Raw genomic sequence first — 18991 nt, 5'->3', positions numbered from 1 at the left:
ACTGTCAAACATGGAGGAGGAAGCGTGATGGTCTGGGGCTCTTTTGCTGGATCCAGAGTCAGCGACTTGCACAGATTGACTGGCACCCTGAACTAAAAGGGCTACCACTGCATTTTGCAGCGCCATGCAATACCCTCTGGTATACGCCCAGTTGGTCAGGGGTTCATCCTACAGCAAGATAATGACCCTAAACACACCTCCAGGCTATGTCAAAACTACCTTCGAGGAAAAGAACAAGACGGTAGGCTTCAAATCATGGAATGGCCAGCACAGTCTCCAGACTTAAACCCCATCGAGCTGGTTTGGGATGAACTGGACAGAAGGGTGAAAGCAAAGCAACCTACAAGTGCAACACATTTGTGGGAACTTCGGCAACAGTGTTGGGAAGAACTTCCCGAACAATATTTGATTTCCATTGTAGAAAGAATGCCACGAGTGTGTTCGGCGGTTTTATCTACAAAAGGTGGCTACTTTGCGAGTCAAAAATTTAAATTACATTTTGTTAAACAAAATGATTCTATGATTTCTTTTTTTATCTCCAATTGTTTATTTGTTCTATGCTTAATTTCAGAGTACATTGAGACATTAAACGGTGTAAATTTCAATAAAAACTGGAAAAATTTATTGAAGTGTTCTAAAACTTTTGCCCAGTCGTGTATGTATACAGTATATTTATGTAGATGTATTGGGTGTTTCAAAATTATTTTCATATTTTGAATGTAAATATAAAATGACAAATGGACATGCAAGGATTTAGTTTACACAATCTTGTAGCCCAATTCAGTGTTTTTTTTCTTAACATGTCGTTAACTTCCACATATTGTACGATTCGTGTCTCTCAGAACATCCAATATTCAATTTCAGTCCACGTTCCCACAACATGTTCAAACTTACATTTTTCGCAATTGGCAAACTTTTTCGGGGTTACTCTACACACCAGAGAAACTCCTGAAAGGAAACATTGCAAATATAATTTGTTTATTTGAGTTGGAACACAAGATGGTTCAAACCGCATGCTTATATGTCCGAGTTATTTTTTTGCATTTGAAATAGGAAATATAATTTCTGGACAACCAGCATATCTCAACCAAATATATTTTTATTTTCAATTTTTGAATCTCTGCAAGTTAAATCTTGATACATATTATCAAGTTTTAAAAATCGTAATTACTTGTTGCTCTGATTGAGTTCAAGTATCTGCCTTGTATCTAACTATATCCACTCGTATGTCTTTGAAGGGGAAGCGTCTTTGTGGACATGTATCCGCTCTCGCCTTTTCCTGTCCCACTTCGTATGGCTGTCCATCCTTCAGTGCAGACATTACTTGTATATCTCCACTCTCAACCCTTGGCTCTCCACACTGTCTGCAGGAGACATGGACAAGAGTATGTCAATTTGGCTTATCTATCCCATTTATACCACAAATTGTTTTGTATTTCTGTTTTGTAGTACTGCATATTGCTTTTCCACTCTGCCTCGCTCACTCTTTTCCTTCTTGCTTAACTCGTTCATATCCACCATCCTTTGCCTTCCTCCTCTCTGCTTTGTCTCCTGTGGCTCCTTTCATGTATTTCCTTTTCCACCCTTTCTATTCTGCTTCCTGCCATTTTAATCATACGAACTCTTTATTGTCTCCTAGTTTCCTGGTATACCACTCTGTTTGCGATCATCCAAAGCTGTGCTTGGTTTTGTGCCCCATGGAATGGACGTCTTATCGACCTGCATAGACAACGGCTTTTAAAAGGTGAGGTACAAGCAATCTGAAATAACTTTCACTTGTACTATCTCATAATTTGTGTTGAAATATAATCTTGCAACAACTTTTAAGTGTTTAAAATGGAGCTGAACAGACCCACAGAAACAAATGATCATTTCGTAAGTTGTGATGTAACAAATGAAAAAAGGTGTGGTTATGATTGTCTCGTTCTGATTGAAAACTTTTCATTAGCCTCGATTTTGAAAGAGAAAATCGCACCTGTGTCTGAAGGAAGTGGTTGTTTGGCAATTATAATATGAAACAGGCAAAGCCTCGAAACGAACAGAAGCTTTTATAATTGCACTTTAGAACCCCTTATAATTACCTTTTAGAACCCCTCAGAATTACCCTTTAGAACCCCTTATAATTACCCTTTAGAACCCTTCAGAATTACCCTTTAGAACCCTTTCTAATTGCACTTTAGAACCCCTTATAATTACCCTTTAGAACCCCTTACAATTACACTTTAGAACCCCTTATAATTACCCTTTAGAACCCCTTATAATTGCCCTTTAGAACCCTTCAGAATTACCCTTTAGAACCCTTCAGAATTACCCTTTAGAACCCTTCAGAATTACCCTTTAGAACACTTTAGAATTACCCTTTAGAACCCATTCGTATTACCCTCTAGAACCCATTAGAATTACCCTCGAGAACCCATTAAATTACCCTTTAGAACCCAGCAGAATTACCCTTTAGAATCCAGCAGAATTACCCTTTAGAACCCAGCATAATTACCCTTTAGAATTATGCTTTAGAACCCAATAGAATTGCGCTTTCGAACCCTTTAGAATTGAGCACGGTGGATTGGAAAGGTTCTTCCTCATTTTTGACGTATGGATGGAAGGAAGGACATAGCCAAATATTGAAGCGGCTTCACCACTTAAAAATACAATATTGTATGCTCATATAACATTTCCCTTCTTTTTTTTTATTGACACAAATATCCTTTATCTCTATCTTGAAGTTTTGAGGTGCAGAGATTGGTCGGGTGTTCTTCATCACTGGACAAGATGAGGCTCAATATCAGAGTGGAATGGAGCTCCTCAAGAACAGTACCTTCAAGGAAGAGTTTGCTCCTTTCCTCATGCAGGAATGGAGGAACGCTCAATACGGGTCAGTCGTTGGGAACAAACCTGTACGATTCGCATGGTGGAAATTGTATGGAGATGAAGAATTACTTTTGCTGAAAGTCGACAAACCAGATCACCTTCAAGTTCGGCACGAGGAAGCCGATACTCTCATTGCTTTCCACGCAAGCAACATTACTGGCGGAAACATTCTTGTGAGATCCTCCGATACTGACGTCCTTATCATGCTTCTTGGCCTCATAGGAAAGGCGGATATCTTTATAGTCATGGACTATGGCTCTGGCAACAACCGAAGATACATCAATGTGTCACATCTCACTGCCCGTCTTGAGGAGAAACAACTCGGTCTCACTGTGGCCATGATTGGGCTTCATGCCTTGACTGGGTGTAACTTCACATCATCATTCTGCAAAAAAGGCAAGGTGAAGCCCTTAGAGCGTCTTGAGGTGGATCCAGTTCACGGAATGGCATTGCGATCACTTACATCCAACGAGATTGACGTCTCAGCCATCACGTCATATGTATGTTCGTTGTATGGCTTCAAAACCTCTGACAGAAATGAGGCACGACACCAGGTCTTCATGCGCATGAGTGGCGCAAAAGGGAAAATGCCACTGGACAGAATAAAAAGATCAACTGTGCGTCCCTACCTCGTTTATCCGCAACGCTTGAAAATCACCTCAAACAGGCCCAGTTTGTCGAGAATGTGGAAGAGGGCGGACGAAATTAATCCTACTGGCGGGGAAAGTATACGATCTATAATGTCATGACATGGTCAAACTGCGGATGAAAGCTTTGTGTGTGGTGAGGAGCTCAGAAGTGCCCAGAAAAGACTTAGCACAACAGAGGATGCCCAGTCGGTGACTGGCTTTGGAGGCCAGCTTGGAAATGTGGTTTTCCCAGGGAAGATCATGGCAGATATTGAGACCCAAAAGCTTGAGTGACAGAACTTCTTCAAGAGGATTGTTCAGAAAGTGGATGGGAGGGCTGTCCAGACGGTCTTTTTGGAGAGACAAAGTGAGAGTGTGAGATTTTTCAGGATTGACGGACATGTTATACTTGTTTGACCAGTTCGTGATATTGTCCAGGTCTGCAGAGAGTGAAGAGGCTGCAGACTGCCGATCTGAGGGTTGGTATATGGAGCGGCAGAGAGTGGAGTCATCAGCAAAGAGATAGAGAGGATTTTCCAGAGAGTCGGAGAAATCAATAATGAAGACAATAAAAAGCACAGGGCCCAGAACACTGCCTTGAGGAACTCCAGCCTGAACAGGAAGTTGAGAAGAAAGAATTCCATTCAGGGCCACACGTTGACTGCGACCAGAAAGGAAGTCTGCAAGCCATGCGTGGATGTTTCCATTGATACCATACGAGGAGAGTTTGGTGAGCAGGGTGAGGTGCCAGACTGTTTCGAAGGCATGTAATATGTCAAGGGAGACAGCTCTGATTTCCTCTTTGGCATTGAGGGCCTCCATCCATTGTTGAGACAGCAGAAGCAACATGTCCAGAGTAGTGACCTCGTCTGAATCCAAATTGATGGTCAGAGATCAAGCCATTGGAGAAGAAGGATTTGATGTCAGAAGCGATGATCGATTCCATGACCTTGCTGATTATTGAGAGCAGGCTGATTGGTCTGTAGTTGCAATGATCTGATTTTGCACCTTTCTTGTGTAAAGTGGTAATGTTGGCTGATTTCCAAGCAGACGGCAGATGACCTTGAGCAAAAGAGAGGCTGAAGAGAATTGAGAGAGGGTGTGAAAGAGCGGCAGAACAGGATTTTAGGACCCGTGGGCTGATGCCGTTTGGTCCAGTTGCAGAATCAGAGTCGAGGTTTGACAGAAACTTCTCCACCTTGTCAGGAGAGAAGGACACAGAGTCCAGGAGCAGTTGGGTTCGACTGGGAAAGGTGGGAACAGAGAGAGATGGGTTTGGGACACAAGATTTTGAGACAAACACAGAGTTGAGGCATTCGGCTTTGTCACGTGCGGTGTCAACTATGTAGCCATTTGACGTAAGGGAGGGGATGGAAGGGGAACAAACACCAGAAACAGATTTGACCAGACGCCACCAGGATTTGGAGGAAGGAGACAGGTTTGAGAGTTCAGTCTTGAACAGTTTGAACAACAACCTTGTTTATGGCACATACTTTTTGGAGTAACATCCCTACATCCTTTCAGACAGGTTTGAGAGAGTAGGGAGATGTTGCTTCCTGACTCCAAAGGCAAGTTGTTTCAGGGCAACTGCCTCACCACAATATTCAGTGTACCATGGACGGGAGGAAGGGTATGACAACTGAAGATGAGATGGGATAAATCTGTGCATGAGAGAGAGCAGTTTACTTTGGAAGAATTCCCAGGATGAGTTGATGTCAGAGGCAGTAGAGTTGGGAGACCAATCCAGATGATTGATGGCTGCTTGAAGACCGTGCCAGTTGGCCTGAGTGAAATGCCAGACTTGTCGATGCTGAGGAGGCTCTCTGAGAATGGCCAGAGAGATGTCCACTTTGACAAGCAAATTATCAGAAGAACAAATTTATTTATGTTGTCTTTATCTCTCGTTTTGTAACACATTTATAGTCTGTCCTCATGTTGCCTCTTATTTTATAATGGAGTGCCGTAGTAATCCATATGACGGGATGGGATGCGGAAAAAATTGGCCGCCCATCAAATGTGTACAAAATGATATTCTGAAAAGCTACTACAGAGTGAATTCACAAGTCCTGGACTGCTAGCCCTCTTGGGTTTTAAGGTACTAGGGCATGCCCGTACTATATATAAGCTAGGACGTGCCCGTACGTGGGTGCCCGTTCCTTGCCAAAAAAAAAAAAAAAAAAAAATTTGTGTAGGGGTGTGTGTGTGTAAACATCCTAGGGCGTGCCCGTACGTGGGTGCAAAAAAACATGCGTGCAAACAACAACAACAAAAAAAAACTTTGAAACCACGTGGCAGTAACGACCACAGAACCCCCCCCCCCCCTCTATTTACATGAATGGTTTGGTCCATTCGCAACGACCACAGAACCCCCCCCCCCTCTATTTACATGCAATGGTTTGGTCCATTCGCAACGCCAAAGCGAACGGCGAACGGCTAAATCGCCATAGCTCGGTAAGTACTTGTCCGATTAATTTCAAACCTTGAAAAGGCACATCCTCGGGTCCCCAGCAATATACCTGGCAAGTTTAAAGTATATCGGACCCGTGGTTGTCGAGAAACAGCGGTCACAGACAAACAAACAAACGTACAAACGTACAAACGTACAAACAAATACACAGAGATTACTGGAATTATAGATAGATGACACAATGTGTAATTTACAAAGGAAAAGGGCCTGGAATGGTCTGCTGATGATTTAATTGAGGTCATACTCGTTATTGAAAAGAGCATTCTAAATTCACCTTTCCATGTACCATGTGCGTACTATTGTGCAAGCACGTCGTGCAATACACCTCCTTATGTGAATATATGTGATCATGTGGCCCCTTTATACGGCATCTATTCATTACACGTACACAGGACAGGAAAGGAGGAAATTGGAAATTCTAGCATTGAGTATGGGAACAGAAGGGAAGAGGGTGGGAATGGAGGTACAGTATCGCTTTATTATGTTCCTATAGTTCCGGAGTAAATTAAGGTAACTGAAATTGAAGAACATAAGATAATTTAGGATGGTAGGAGAATGAAAGGATGTGAGCGAAGTAATTGGGAGAGAAGTGAAGGAAGATCGAGAGGATATTAGATTAGGAAACTGCCAAAAAAACCAAACCTTATGGTTAAACTGCCAAAATCAAGACTCTGCTCACCTTCACTCCTTCATTCCTCTTTACTCCCGCCTCTGGAACAAACTTCCCCACTCCCTTCAATCCCACTCCACCCTCCAGGTCTTTAAAACAGCTGTTCACCACCATCTCTTATCTTCTCCCATCCAAAACCTTGATCTTTTCTTCACCCATTAATTCACCACAGATCCACTTTTTTGAAATACCAACTTCTTTCCTGGAAGTCCTTGCAGTGTCCTTGTGTTTTATACTTCTCCCTTCCCCTTCCCATGCCTCCTCCCCCCCAAGCCCTCTCCCTCCCACAGATCTCCCGATGTCCCTGCTCTCAAATGTTGTGTTTGTGTGCTTCCCCTTGTCTCCCCATCTTGTCTACCGCTCCCCTTATTATATAGTGTGTGTGTGTGTGTGTGTGTGTGTGTGTGTGTGTGTGTGTGTGTGTGTGTGTGTGTGTGTGTGTGTGTGTGTGTGTGTGTGTGTGTGTGTGTGTGTGTGTGTGATAAATGTTAGCTCTTTCACGAGCCTCGATCCTGTATACAAAAATAAAAAGGACTTTGGAAATATAGTAGAAAAGAAGGGAAGGAGCAGAGAAAGTAGAGAGGTAAAGAAAAAGTTTGCCAGGTTGGCGTACAAAGTTAAGAGATGAATCCAAAAAGTAAGGATGATAGTGTTGTAGAATGTCTTTGTAGAGACAGAAGGGGAAGGAATATTTTGAACGGTATATTAAGGGAACCCCAGGGAAGGGACTTGTATGAGATTTATTGTTGATGCTTGGGGGTTGGGGCAGGGGGGGTTCCCCATGTAAATGCCCCTCAAAATAATTTGCTGGGTGATGATGCCATTGGCATCCAGATTAGTCAGGTTCACTATGTTTTTTCGTTCAAAATCATGGTAGATTAGCAAACCTATACATTTTTGGAAACGTTATTACATGGAAAATCTGAAAATCAATGTTTACATTTGCCAATTCCGACCAATTCGATTCGACCAATTCGACCAATTCCAGTCGGCCAATTCGACCATTCGACCAATCACTTCGATCGACCATTCGATCGATTCGATTCGATTCGATTCATCGAATTCGATTCGATCGACCATTCGACCAATTCGATTTGCCAATCAATTTGACCGACCTTTGCTTGTGTGGAACGGACTGTGAAAACGATGCGGACTATACTTAGTGGGGGGGCCAATGTAGCAGATTGAAATGCCCGGTGAAATTGCTTGTTAATTTTTGGACACTGGTTGGGCTGTCTTTAGGGATGATATAAGTTCTAGAAAAAATATGTCTCCAATTGTTTCAAGTTCTTTATGGCGGCCATTTTGGATTTTCAAAATGGCGGATGTCGAAAACGTAAAATTCCATTATCTTGGCTTCTAAATGACCTAGAGTTTCGATTCTGGTGTCCAGTTGTACATTTTTGGGGATAGAGAATTGAATGAAACCTTCTTTAATAACCTACAAGGGATAAAAATAGGTTTTTATGGCACAGCCGAACCAGTGTCCAAAATCTAACTTAATGCACATCTATCTTAATTGTTATTTGTTATTTGTATGTTCCAGATTCGTGACCCTGAGCTATGATGGAGCCAAAAAGCAAGAAAACCAAGAAAGAAACTGATTTCACACTTTGCATTCAGTGCCAGGATCCCCAAGGTGCACTAGTGACTGAGCCAGCACTGGGCTCATATGCAAAGTTTCTCCAGTTCATCCAGGAGAGGGCACGATATGGTGATGCCGACTTCAAACAGATCAGCGAACGATTAAGCTGTTTCACTGCCACTGACTTGAGGAACAATAAAGCAAAGTGGCACCGGGCATGTTATGGATCTACATGCAACACTGCTCACCTGGAGCGTGCTAGAGTTCGCCACCAGAAAGCCTGCGAACATGGCGACACCCAGCATCTTCATAAGAGGTGTGGACGTCCTTCTTCTGCACCTGCCGCTGCAAGTACCTCAGGTTCTACGCAAGACGAGACTCTTCGCTTCACACGTTCATCATCAACTCCATTCAACAGAGACCTTTGTTTCTTCTGTCAAGAGGTCACTAAGGAAAGTGTACATGTTGTATGCACGTTCAACGCAGGTAAACAGCTGAAGAAAGCTGTTGAAGAAGGCAGCAACCACAAGTGGAAAGTTCAGCTGAGTGCTGCCATCAGTGCACATGATGCTCATGCGATCGACGTCAAGTATCATCTCCCATGCTGGGTGCAGAATGTCCAACGTGCTCCCAAGAGTGGGACATCAAGTGATGACAAAGAACACATACTGCAAGAAACTAATGTTATCAAAATAGCCGCAGACATTGAGTTTGTCAGCCTTGTTCGCTCTCTACTCCAAGCTGGTGAAATTCTCAACATGTCTGACCTGAAGTCGGTTTACTCCAGGATTCTTGACAATAATGGTGTGCACAATGTCCCATCACCTACTACCCAAGGCATGAAGGAGAAAATCAACTCTCACATTGATGACGTTCACTTCATGAAACCAAAACGTCGAAACGAGTCAGACTGTGTATTCTCCACTGCCGTGCGTGATGCAGCTGTCGAAGATGCAATGACGAAGACAAATGAAAAAAACATCGAACAACTGTTTGAGAGTGCCTCTGTTCTCCGCAGTGCCATTGCTTGTCAGAACAAGCACCCATGGCAATTTGAAGGAGAAATGAACACTGATGATGCTGAAAAGCATGTACCCAAAGTACTCTATGCTTTCCTCCGCTGGCTACTGGAAGGACCAGCCACGAGCATTGAGCCAGAGACTATGCGCTCAGCCACTATTCATCGAGATGTTATAACCATCAGTCAGAACATCATGTACGGCTACAAGTCAAAACGCCAAGTCACGTACAAGCCCAAAGAGCCAGATGCACCATTCCGCCATCGCTTAGAATGGCCACAGCAGCTTGCCGTTGCCATTGTAGTCCATCAGTCCACCAGAAACAAGAAGCTTCTGGATTTCCTGCATGGGTTCGGTCTGTCTGTTGATTATAGTCGGATCTTGCGGTTGGAGACACAGCTGGCCAACTCAGTCATAGAGTCTACGACAGAACAGGGTGTATACTTTCCAAGAACCATGCGCATAGGGACGTTTGTCTTCTTTGCAGTGGACAACAGTGACTTCAATGAAGACACACCTGATGGGAAGCGGACACTCCATGCTACAGCCTGGGCACTCTACCAACGACGGGAACATGCACCCTCCACAGATGAACATAGAACACTGACACTACATGACCGAAAGGCCAGACACCGCTCACTCAAGGTTCTGACTGCTCCAGACTTTGTTCCTTGCCAAGCACCAAACAAACAATCTGCCACAGGTACCACGTATAGCTTCAAGACACGGTCAAACCCAGATGTCACCAAGCCGTACTCTGCGACGGACACAGTGTGGCTACTTTCACGCACAATCATGCGAACAGCTGAAGCTGAGGACGTACAAGACGACATCATCCCACCAGATGACCAGCTGCAAGCTGCAGAACCCCAGCATGCTGACCCTGTTGGGTCACTCGTCCACGATCCAAAACAACCACCTGGCAGTAGGATCAAGCATCACGATATCCCAACTTGGACAGCCTACAACTCACTGCTCTCCTCTTCGAAGCCTCTGACAGAGGTCAACGCCCTGCCATTGGTAGCAGCACCAGCCCATGAATGGCAAACACTGATAACAGTCTTGAAACAGACACAGCAAATCAACTGCATGGTCATGGGTCCCGATAGGAAGACAGTGATCACCTTAGACATGGCCCTGTATGAGCGAGCCAAACAGCTGGAGATGACCAGAGATGACTGCAAAGGCAAGTGGGTACTGCGACTAGGGGAGATGCACACTGTGATGGCTGCACTGAGGGCTGCTGGGAATGCCATAGAGGACAGTGGTCTTGACGAGGCTTGGTCTGAGGCTGATATCTATGGCCCAACAACGACCAGACAAATACTGGAAGCCAAGCACATGAAGAGGGCTTTGGAGGCCCACATCACCACTGTCCAAGCCCTCTTCGACCTCTATGTGGACGAATTCTTCCAAGAGCATCCCCATCTGAGGGGCCCATGTACCCAGTCAGCACAACAGGTTGCCCAGAGCTGTCATCTACACAACCGAGAGGAGATGACAAGCGCGCAGAACAACATGCTAGCTGTCCTCGAGTCAAACGAAGTCCTGGAGGCCATGGCAAAGTTTGATGAGAGGAAAGAAGCCAAGAGTCCACTGTTCAAGTTTGTGCGACGCTACATGCGGATGATAATGCTGATATACACATTCATCCGTGCCACCCGTGATGGACAATTTGAGCTTCACCTGTCTTCACTGGATGAGATGTGCATATACTTCTTTGCACATGACAAACAGAAATATGCCAGGCTGACTCCCCGGTACCTTGCAGAGATGAAGGCCCTGAAGATGACAGATCCAGAGATCTACCAAGAGTTCATGGATGGGAACTTCAGTGTCCATAAGAATGAAATCCCCTTCTGTGCTGTAGGTGTGGACCATGCACTGGAGCACATCAACAGGATCATGAAGGTGACAGGGGGTATTGTGGGCATTACCCAGAATGCCAGTGCCCGCGAAAGGTTCTTTCTGACAGCACCAGAGCTGAGTAGGCTTGCTGAAGAAGCCCGTCAGATGGCTGGCTCACAATCAGCTACACGCAAGGAGCACCACGACCTATCAACCACAGTCTGGGCTCGGCAGGAAGACAGCATTCGTCGACTGAAGAATGTGATCAGAGAGTCCATGAATCCCATGACGCATGAGGGTGAAGACCTGACGACTATCATCACCAAGGTGGTGATGCCAGCTGAAGTACAGAAGGATGTCTGCAACCAAGATGAGATTGGTCAGAAAGCGTATAACACGTTTGTTGCAGAGCGCATCAACACAAATGAAATCAACCTTTGGGCCAGAATGGGAAAGGTCAAACTGAAGATGTGGAAGAGTGCCAGGAAAGCTGTGAAGCACAAACTGGCAGACAAGGTTGTATAGCTGAAAGACGACAGGTCACTGTTTGCGCGCATGCTGATCGTGGCCCGCTCACGACCAGAGATCAACTTGAAGGATGCCATAGGTCAATATGAATTCACCGCGCTTCCACGAACCCTCTTTGCAATGGCTGGGACACTACTACCATGCACAGACAAAAGCAAGCTCATGGGCATCCTAGAAGATCTACCCAAGAAGTCAACTGGCACTGGTCAGCAGCCAGACAACGACAATCCTGAACATACTCCACCCCCTCCCAAGAAGGTGACTGTCATAGACGGCATGGCATTAGTGCAAGCAATGGGTAAGCCACAATGGGTCAAAACATGTGCCCAGTGGGCTGGCCATTTCAATGCAACACTGGACTGCAAGACCAACGGGTATGATGAAGTCCACCTCGTGTTTGACCGATATGATCTGCCAAATTCACTGAAAGAGGCCACACGGGAGAGGCGCCAAGGTGGCAAGCCGCCCACTGCTTACCACGTTCAAGACAGCACCCCGATTGGGAAACTGACAGCAAAACAGTTCCTGTCGCACACCAACACCAAAGATGAGCTAACTGTCTATCTGGCAAAGAAAGCTCTGTGTCACTTTGAGGGGACTACCAAGGTCTTCATCGTCACTTCAAGGCAGGATGTCTTCTCCAACTGCATGGATGTACAGCATCTCCGTAGCTCCCAGGAGGAGGCTGATACGAGGATCTTTCTTCACAGTCTAGATGCCGTCCGAAGAGGTGCAACACAGCTGTACATTCAGTCACCTGATACTGATGTATTCATCCTAGCACTCCACCGGTACCATGAACTATGCAAAGACACATACTTCATCACGGGTGTGGGGAACAAGAAGAGGCAAATCTCACTGGAACCAATAGTACATGAACTTGGTGTCAGGAAGGCTGCAGCCCTACCAGGATTTCATGCATTCACGGGAGCAGACCAGACTGGTCGGTTTGCCGGCAAGGGAAAGCTCACATGTTGGCAAGCCCTCAATAGGTGCTCTGTTGAGGTGGTATCTGCGTTTCATGACCTTGGGGCCTCTGAGGAGCTGAGAGCTGACACAGAAAGTGACATTGAGGCATTTGTATGCCAGCTGTATGAGCCTCGTACTACAGTTGTGGATGTGGGCAAGCTGAGGTGGAGACTGTTTACCAAGAAACAGCTAGAGGCACAGAAGCTGCCACCAACACGGGGAGCTTTACATGAAGCCATTGCTCGTGCACATTTCCAGGCCATGGTGTGGCATCAGGCTGATGTACCGGATCCCCAGCTTCCACAACCAACAGAACATGGATGGAGAGCAGAAGGAGATCAGCTGGTGCCCATCACAACCAAGGACCCTCCAGCCCCAGCTGCCATCACACATCTAATCAAATGTAACTGCAAGAAGACCCAATGCATGTCTCACTGCTCATGCAGGTCTCAGCATCTCAACTGTTCTGAGATGTGTATGTGTGGGGCAGATGAAGAGGTGTGTGGTAACACGGGTCAGGAGCGCCCCATGGGAATCGATAACACTGATGATGAGGAGGATGGAGATCCTTCAATGTAACAATGAACACTGCCAACTAAAAATATTGCACAAAGACATTATAAGTGTACATTTGAACACTAAAGTCCAGCCTTTATGTGATTTAGAAGTGAAAATGATGGAAAAAAATATATATATGTGTTGGCATAAGTGCGTGAAAATCCAAGATGGCTGCCATAAGAACCCTTTTGATCATATGTAGGTGTATAAATGTGTGTTTATTGGATTAAGTATCCGCAAATATGTACATTTGGACACCAAAATTAACACTCTAGGTCATTTAGAAGCCAAGATAATGACAATTTCGGTTTTCAACAAACGCCATTTTGATAATCCAAAATGGCCGCTATAAAGAACTTGAAAAAAATGGAGACATATTTTTTCTACAACTTCTATCATCCCTAAAGACAACCCAACCAGTGTCCACAAATTAACATTTGAATTCAACGGGAAAACATTGGCCCCCCCACTAACTGTCGGATACGACACACAGGACAGTGATGACGAACTCTAAATGGCATATTCTGTAATCGTGTATATTTTGTCATTGACTGCCTGTGTAGATGTGAAGTTATACTGACTGCATGTGTATATATGATTTTGCTGACTGCCTGTGTATGTTTGGTGATATGAATTATTGTGACACATTTTGATGTTATTAACTGCCTGTACAAAATGATAACATGTATTTGATTATGCAACTTATCGCGAATATAAAGACAGTATTTTGCAATTCAAAACCTTTGATTCGTGTCTTACCATTCCCCATAGCACAAACTTGATACTTTCATTGGATTCCTTGTCCCTGAAAATATAGGTTTAGTATATTTTAAAAAGTTTTTAGGGTAATTAGAGGCAGAAATAGAACAAAATATGTATTTTACAGTGGCCATTTTGAAAATCCAAAATGGCCGCCATACAGGTATCTCTCCAAATGTAAACATTGATTTTTAGTTTCCTTATGCTATAACCTTTCCAAAAATGTATAGGTTTGCTAATCTACCATGATTTTGAACGAAATATAATTTATTGACATAGTGAACCTGACTAGATGGAGAAAATGTAGTTGGACAAGTCAGAAACAACATTAATATTAATAGAATAGCGCTCTGTCGAGTGCATACCTCCCTCAGGCTGAACAGTTTACATTTTATGTCTCGCCGATAGGCCGGATCTGCATGCAAAAAAAATATGAATGATCGTTTTAAGGCTATTTCGCCCCGCTGGAGCGGGGGTTAGCCTTGCGGGCCCCATGACAATCACCCTGACGCCAACCATTGGTCACGCTCTTACGATGCGCAGGGATACGGTGTACCTATTAGGCCGGATCTGCATCCTGAACCAAAATCTAATTGGCTTGTTCTTGCCACATACCCATCTCATCCACCAAGTTTTGTTATAACTCATCCACAACTTTTTGAGATATTCTGCTCACAGACGGACAGGGGTGAAAACGTGACCTCCATCCACCATAGGTGGCGTTGGTAATCAGTGTGCTCGTACTCTCTCTGTAGGGATGGCATGGAAAACTAGAGAGGTTCCAGGGACCCTGAACTCAACTAGTCTATATCAATATGGTTAGAATATGCATAATAGAACCACAAACTATATAGTTTATATGTGCTAAAAAATATGACAAAAATGTGATTTTTCAATATGGCCGTCCTGCCGCGCCCATTTTTGGGCGTGCAACACCCAAATGCAATCCCAAACTAGTTTATGTCTTAAAGATGCTGCAGAACAAGTTTCATCACTTTTGATCAATATTTGTGACTTTTAGAGCGCAGACGTCGAATTGTTTACAGACGACAGACGGACGACGGACACTGGGTGTCGACAAAAACTCAGCTGGACATAGTCCAGTTGAGTTAAAAATGGTTTTATTACTTGTAAAATACACAATTACACCAACCCACACTACAAATCTGCAATTACCTCTAACTTAGACATCTTCATACAATTATTACAATTGTCACCAATGACAAAAAATGTCATAACATGTCATAATGGCAATCCGTGAAAGGATTGTGGTATTGTATTGTGTCGTCATACCTTTCTACCTTATTTGGTTGTTTTTTGGGATTCATTCTGTATATGTTTTCATTTAAAAACAACAATGACTGCTACACAAACACTGTGATCAAAACCTGTGACACAAAATATTTATTATCCATCTCCTCTGTCCACTCAACTCACCCATCCTTGCTGTAGAAGTTATTATACAATTAATCTCCGAGGGTCTTCATGGTTTTGTTCAATATCAATTACGAATCTGACGGACAGCTGGGTGTGGTTTCAGGCAACTAGTAGACCTACCTTGTACAGGAGGGGCAGGAAGGTTTATGTTATTATCCTCTGGGTCCCCCTACCCTCTTCCCCCGCATGAGGCCACGGCCACATAGCCAGCCTATGTTACCCCCCACACAAAGTTGTATTTGTATTTGTACCCCGAGTAAAGTGTACAAGCGTTTATAGCTGGAGTACCCGGCGTTGTTCAGGCGAAAAAGGAACATTAACATATTTGATGATTGTCAGGAAGAAGAAGAAGACTTTCCGCCAACTTCTACCACTTCGACCACATTGTTTAATTATTGAATCTGATTTTTTGATTATTTGTGTTCAAATGTCTGGTAATTGTTTTGTATTTATTTATGTGTGTGTGTGTGTACTTGTATATAACTGTAATTAATTAAAAACGTTTAAGCACTATAGAGCAAATATATATATATATATATTTATTTATTTATTTTAATCCCCTGGTGTTGGCCTAGCGGTTAAGGTGCTGGCTTGGGATCCTAGGATCCTGGGTTCGAATCCCGGTCGATCGCTAAATTAACACCAGGGGGGTTGACTCAGCCTGTCATCCTTCCAAGGTCGGCAAATTTGAGTACCAGCTTGCTGGGATGAATGATCCCAGTGTGTACCCCGGTTTAGAATAGGTACACCGTATCCCTGCGCATCGTAAGAGGCGACTAAGGGTTGGCGTCAGGAAGGGCATCCGGCCATAAAAACATTGCCTCAAACAGGGAACCATGATTGTCATGGGGCCCGCAAGGCTAACCCCCGCTCTTGCGGGGAAAATTGCCTTAAAACGATCATTCATTCATTCATTCATTCAATCCCCCCCCAAAAATCGAGTTTTTTAAAAAGTTTTTTTTAAAATATTTCCCAAAAACCTTTTTGTCTAAAACACTCCATGGCACCCACTGACAAACCCCTGAACGTTTGACAAAGATTCGTTCAGCCATCTGTAAGAAAAATGGCTGTAACACTCGACCTCGACTCAAACATAGATGTAACACTCGACCCAAAACAAAGCCAATGGAAATCTGAGACAAAAAAGCCAGACAGTGTATAACCTCATGATTTGGCTTACCAGGAAACAAGATGGTGGCTATATAATTTCGTTTCTGCACTATGGTGGGTGGAGTTAAGCGACAGATAAGGGTGTGGTCTGGCAGCTGTCTGACCAATGGGTGCACATTACAAAAATTGACCCCCAACAAGAACACCAACAACAACAGAAGGAACAACAACAGTACACAAAGTTATTGTAGACCTGCCACATGTTGCAGATAAAAATGTTTTTTATTAACTTGTGTAATACACTGCGCATCGTAAGAGCGTGACCAAGGGTTGGCGTCAGGAAGGCATCCGGCCATAAAAACATTGCCTCAAACAGGGAACCATGGTTGTCATGGGGCCCGCAAGGCTAACCCCCGCTCTAGCGGGGAAAATGGCCTTAAAACGATCATTCATTCATTCATTCAATACACTATTAAGCAACTTTTCTTTATTGGCGAATTGCTGGCCAGGTAATAAATTAATGATTTGTCTGACAATATGGTTTAGATGTCGTACATATGCCTTTAACCATTGGATGCAGTGATTGGGCCTCGAAGGGCCACAGTTTTTTGTTGTTGTTGTTGCAGAAACGATGCTGTACAATTATTTATTAATTTTTTTATTTTATTTTTTTGGAATGAGCCTCATTTTCACCGACTTTCATGTTGTTACACAAAATTCAGTGACATAAAAAAAATTCATTCAGGCTCATGGGAAAATCTTCATTCTTCATTTATAACCCGAAAATCCGAAACGAATGCAGGCCCAGGGCCTTCGAGGCCCCGCATAAATGTTGTTTTACTACTATATTATATCATTATTTTCTTGATATGAGACTCATTATATGCTCCTATAACTTGGTTACAAATAATTCAGTGACAAAAATATGAAAATTAAAAAACTTCACACGAATACATTTGTGGGGCCTCCGAGGCCCAATGGCTGCATCGGTGTAGGATTTTTGGCAGTGGTGGACATATACATTCTAAATAAATGGATTAGTGAATCATATTTTTTGAGCAAATACTCCTCCATGAGCCTCAACGTTTTAGAGAAAAAAAGTTGAAAAACCAAGAACAAAAAAATTCTTTGCAAAAAAAAAAAAAAAAAAAAGATTCATTACTTGTATGGGATTCTTCCAACTAATAGGATCAATGATTCACATTTTCTGAGCAAATACACATCCATGAGCATCGACTTGGATTGAAAAAGGATATGAAAGAAAAAAGAATCTATAAAAATTTTTTAAAATATTACACGAATAGTCGAATACATCCGTTGGGCCTCCGAGGCCCAATGGCTGTGTTTATGTAGGATTTTTGACGCCTGAATCTGAGAGTTAAGCTGTCTATTCTGAGGTTTTTCCTCGACGTGAATCAAGACCGTTAGACTGGTGTCACAGGCAGGGCGTTGCATTTATAGATGCACCATATGATGGAGAGGACGTTAAACTGGAGACCCCTCTGTCAGTATCGATTTATGGTAGAGATTAAAGATCCCACACTGTCTTTTGCAGTGTCAGTGGTTGTAGCCAGCATTCTGGCTAAATTGCAAATTCCTTTCCTTCGTAATGTTACAAACTCTTAACCACGGAGTTGGGCCTTGGCAGCCCCTTTCAATCAAGAGTACTTTGTAGAGCTTGAACCATGTCCAGGATAAGTAAAAGTACGAAAACGGTCCAACTCATTTCCAATGACAGGACAGCAGAAGCTGCTTCTCTCTGCTGGCTGTAAGAGGTCAAGATTCTGGGCTGACAAATGGAATGTCATTAAATCCTGGCAAATGTCATACTCTCACCCAGCATCTGGAGGGATCGTCTCAGAAACACGCCGATATATATTTCTGTAATCAACAGCTAGAAGAGATCAAATCGGTTGAGCTTATGGCTTCACCATCATTCTGGACCTCTCGGGAGAAGACGATGTATTCAAGCCGGCCTCTAATGCCAGTCACAGACTGGTTATTTTCTGTCAGGTTGTCTTTCCTTGATACATTGGAACTTCTCATGACCTTGATGGCCTTTGTCCATAGCACAATTGAATACTATTTTCCATTATGGGCTGCTGCGCCTGCTTCTCACCTCTTTCATTGATGCTGTGGATTGAAAAGCTCTCAACATCATTGGCATCTCCTACAAAGAAGCTGAAGTACACGACCTACTGATCTCACATCACCGACAGGTTTGTGTTCTCACTTTTTTATCGCCTATATTTCGGACTTGTTGCTCACCTCCACTCTTTTGTTCCTCTTTCCTCCCACTTGTGGTGAAGCAAATTCAAGAGGCAGTGCAATCCCACTCTTCCATCGATGACCTCCTGTTGGCAGTGCTACACCATCTCATGTCATTCTTCATCTCTACCCATGATATTTTCGATCCCATGAACCCGCCTCTATCCAAGCATTCTTATTCACAGATTACAGATTACTCTATTCTTTCCTTCTCCTCCTCTCCCTTATCTTTCATTGCCTTGCTTCTTATACCATTATCTGTACGTTGCCTTTCTT

At 43.6% G+C, this 18991-nt stretch overlaps 1 protein-coding gene across 8 annotated transcripts in view; it reads left to right on the top strand.

The window, feature by feature from the left end:
* The window catches only part of SLC43A3 (solute carrier family 43 member 3), a 132421-nt gene that overhangs the window by 72836 nt on the left and 40594 nt on the right, over positions 1-18991 (top strand). For all 8 annotated transcript variants that reach the window (XM_078773742.1, XM_078773739.1, XM_078773744.1 and 5 more), the window contains 2 exons: positions 1239-1385; positions 1640-1744. In XM_078773742.1, coding sequence (XP_078629868.1) covers positions 1239-1385; positions 1640-1744 — 252 coding nt within the window. The remainder of the gene's footprint in view (positions 1-1238; positions 1386-1639; positions 1745-18991) is intronic.

The sequence above is a fragment of the Myxine glutinosa genome, chromosome 3 (genome assembly GCF_964187855.1).
Source record: "Myxine glutinosa chromosome 3, kmMyxGlut1.1, whole genome shotgun sequence".
Taxonomy (NCBI): domain Eukaryota; kingdom Metazoa; phylum Chordata; class Myxini; order Myxiniformes; family Myxinidae; genus Myxine; species Myxine glutinosa.
This window is presented reverse-complemented; position numbering and strand designations above follow the sequence as displayed.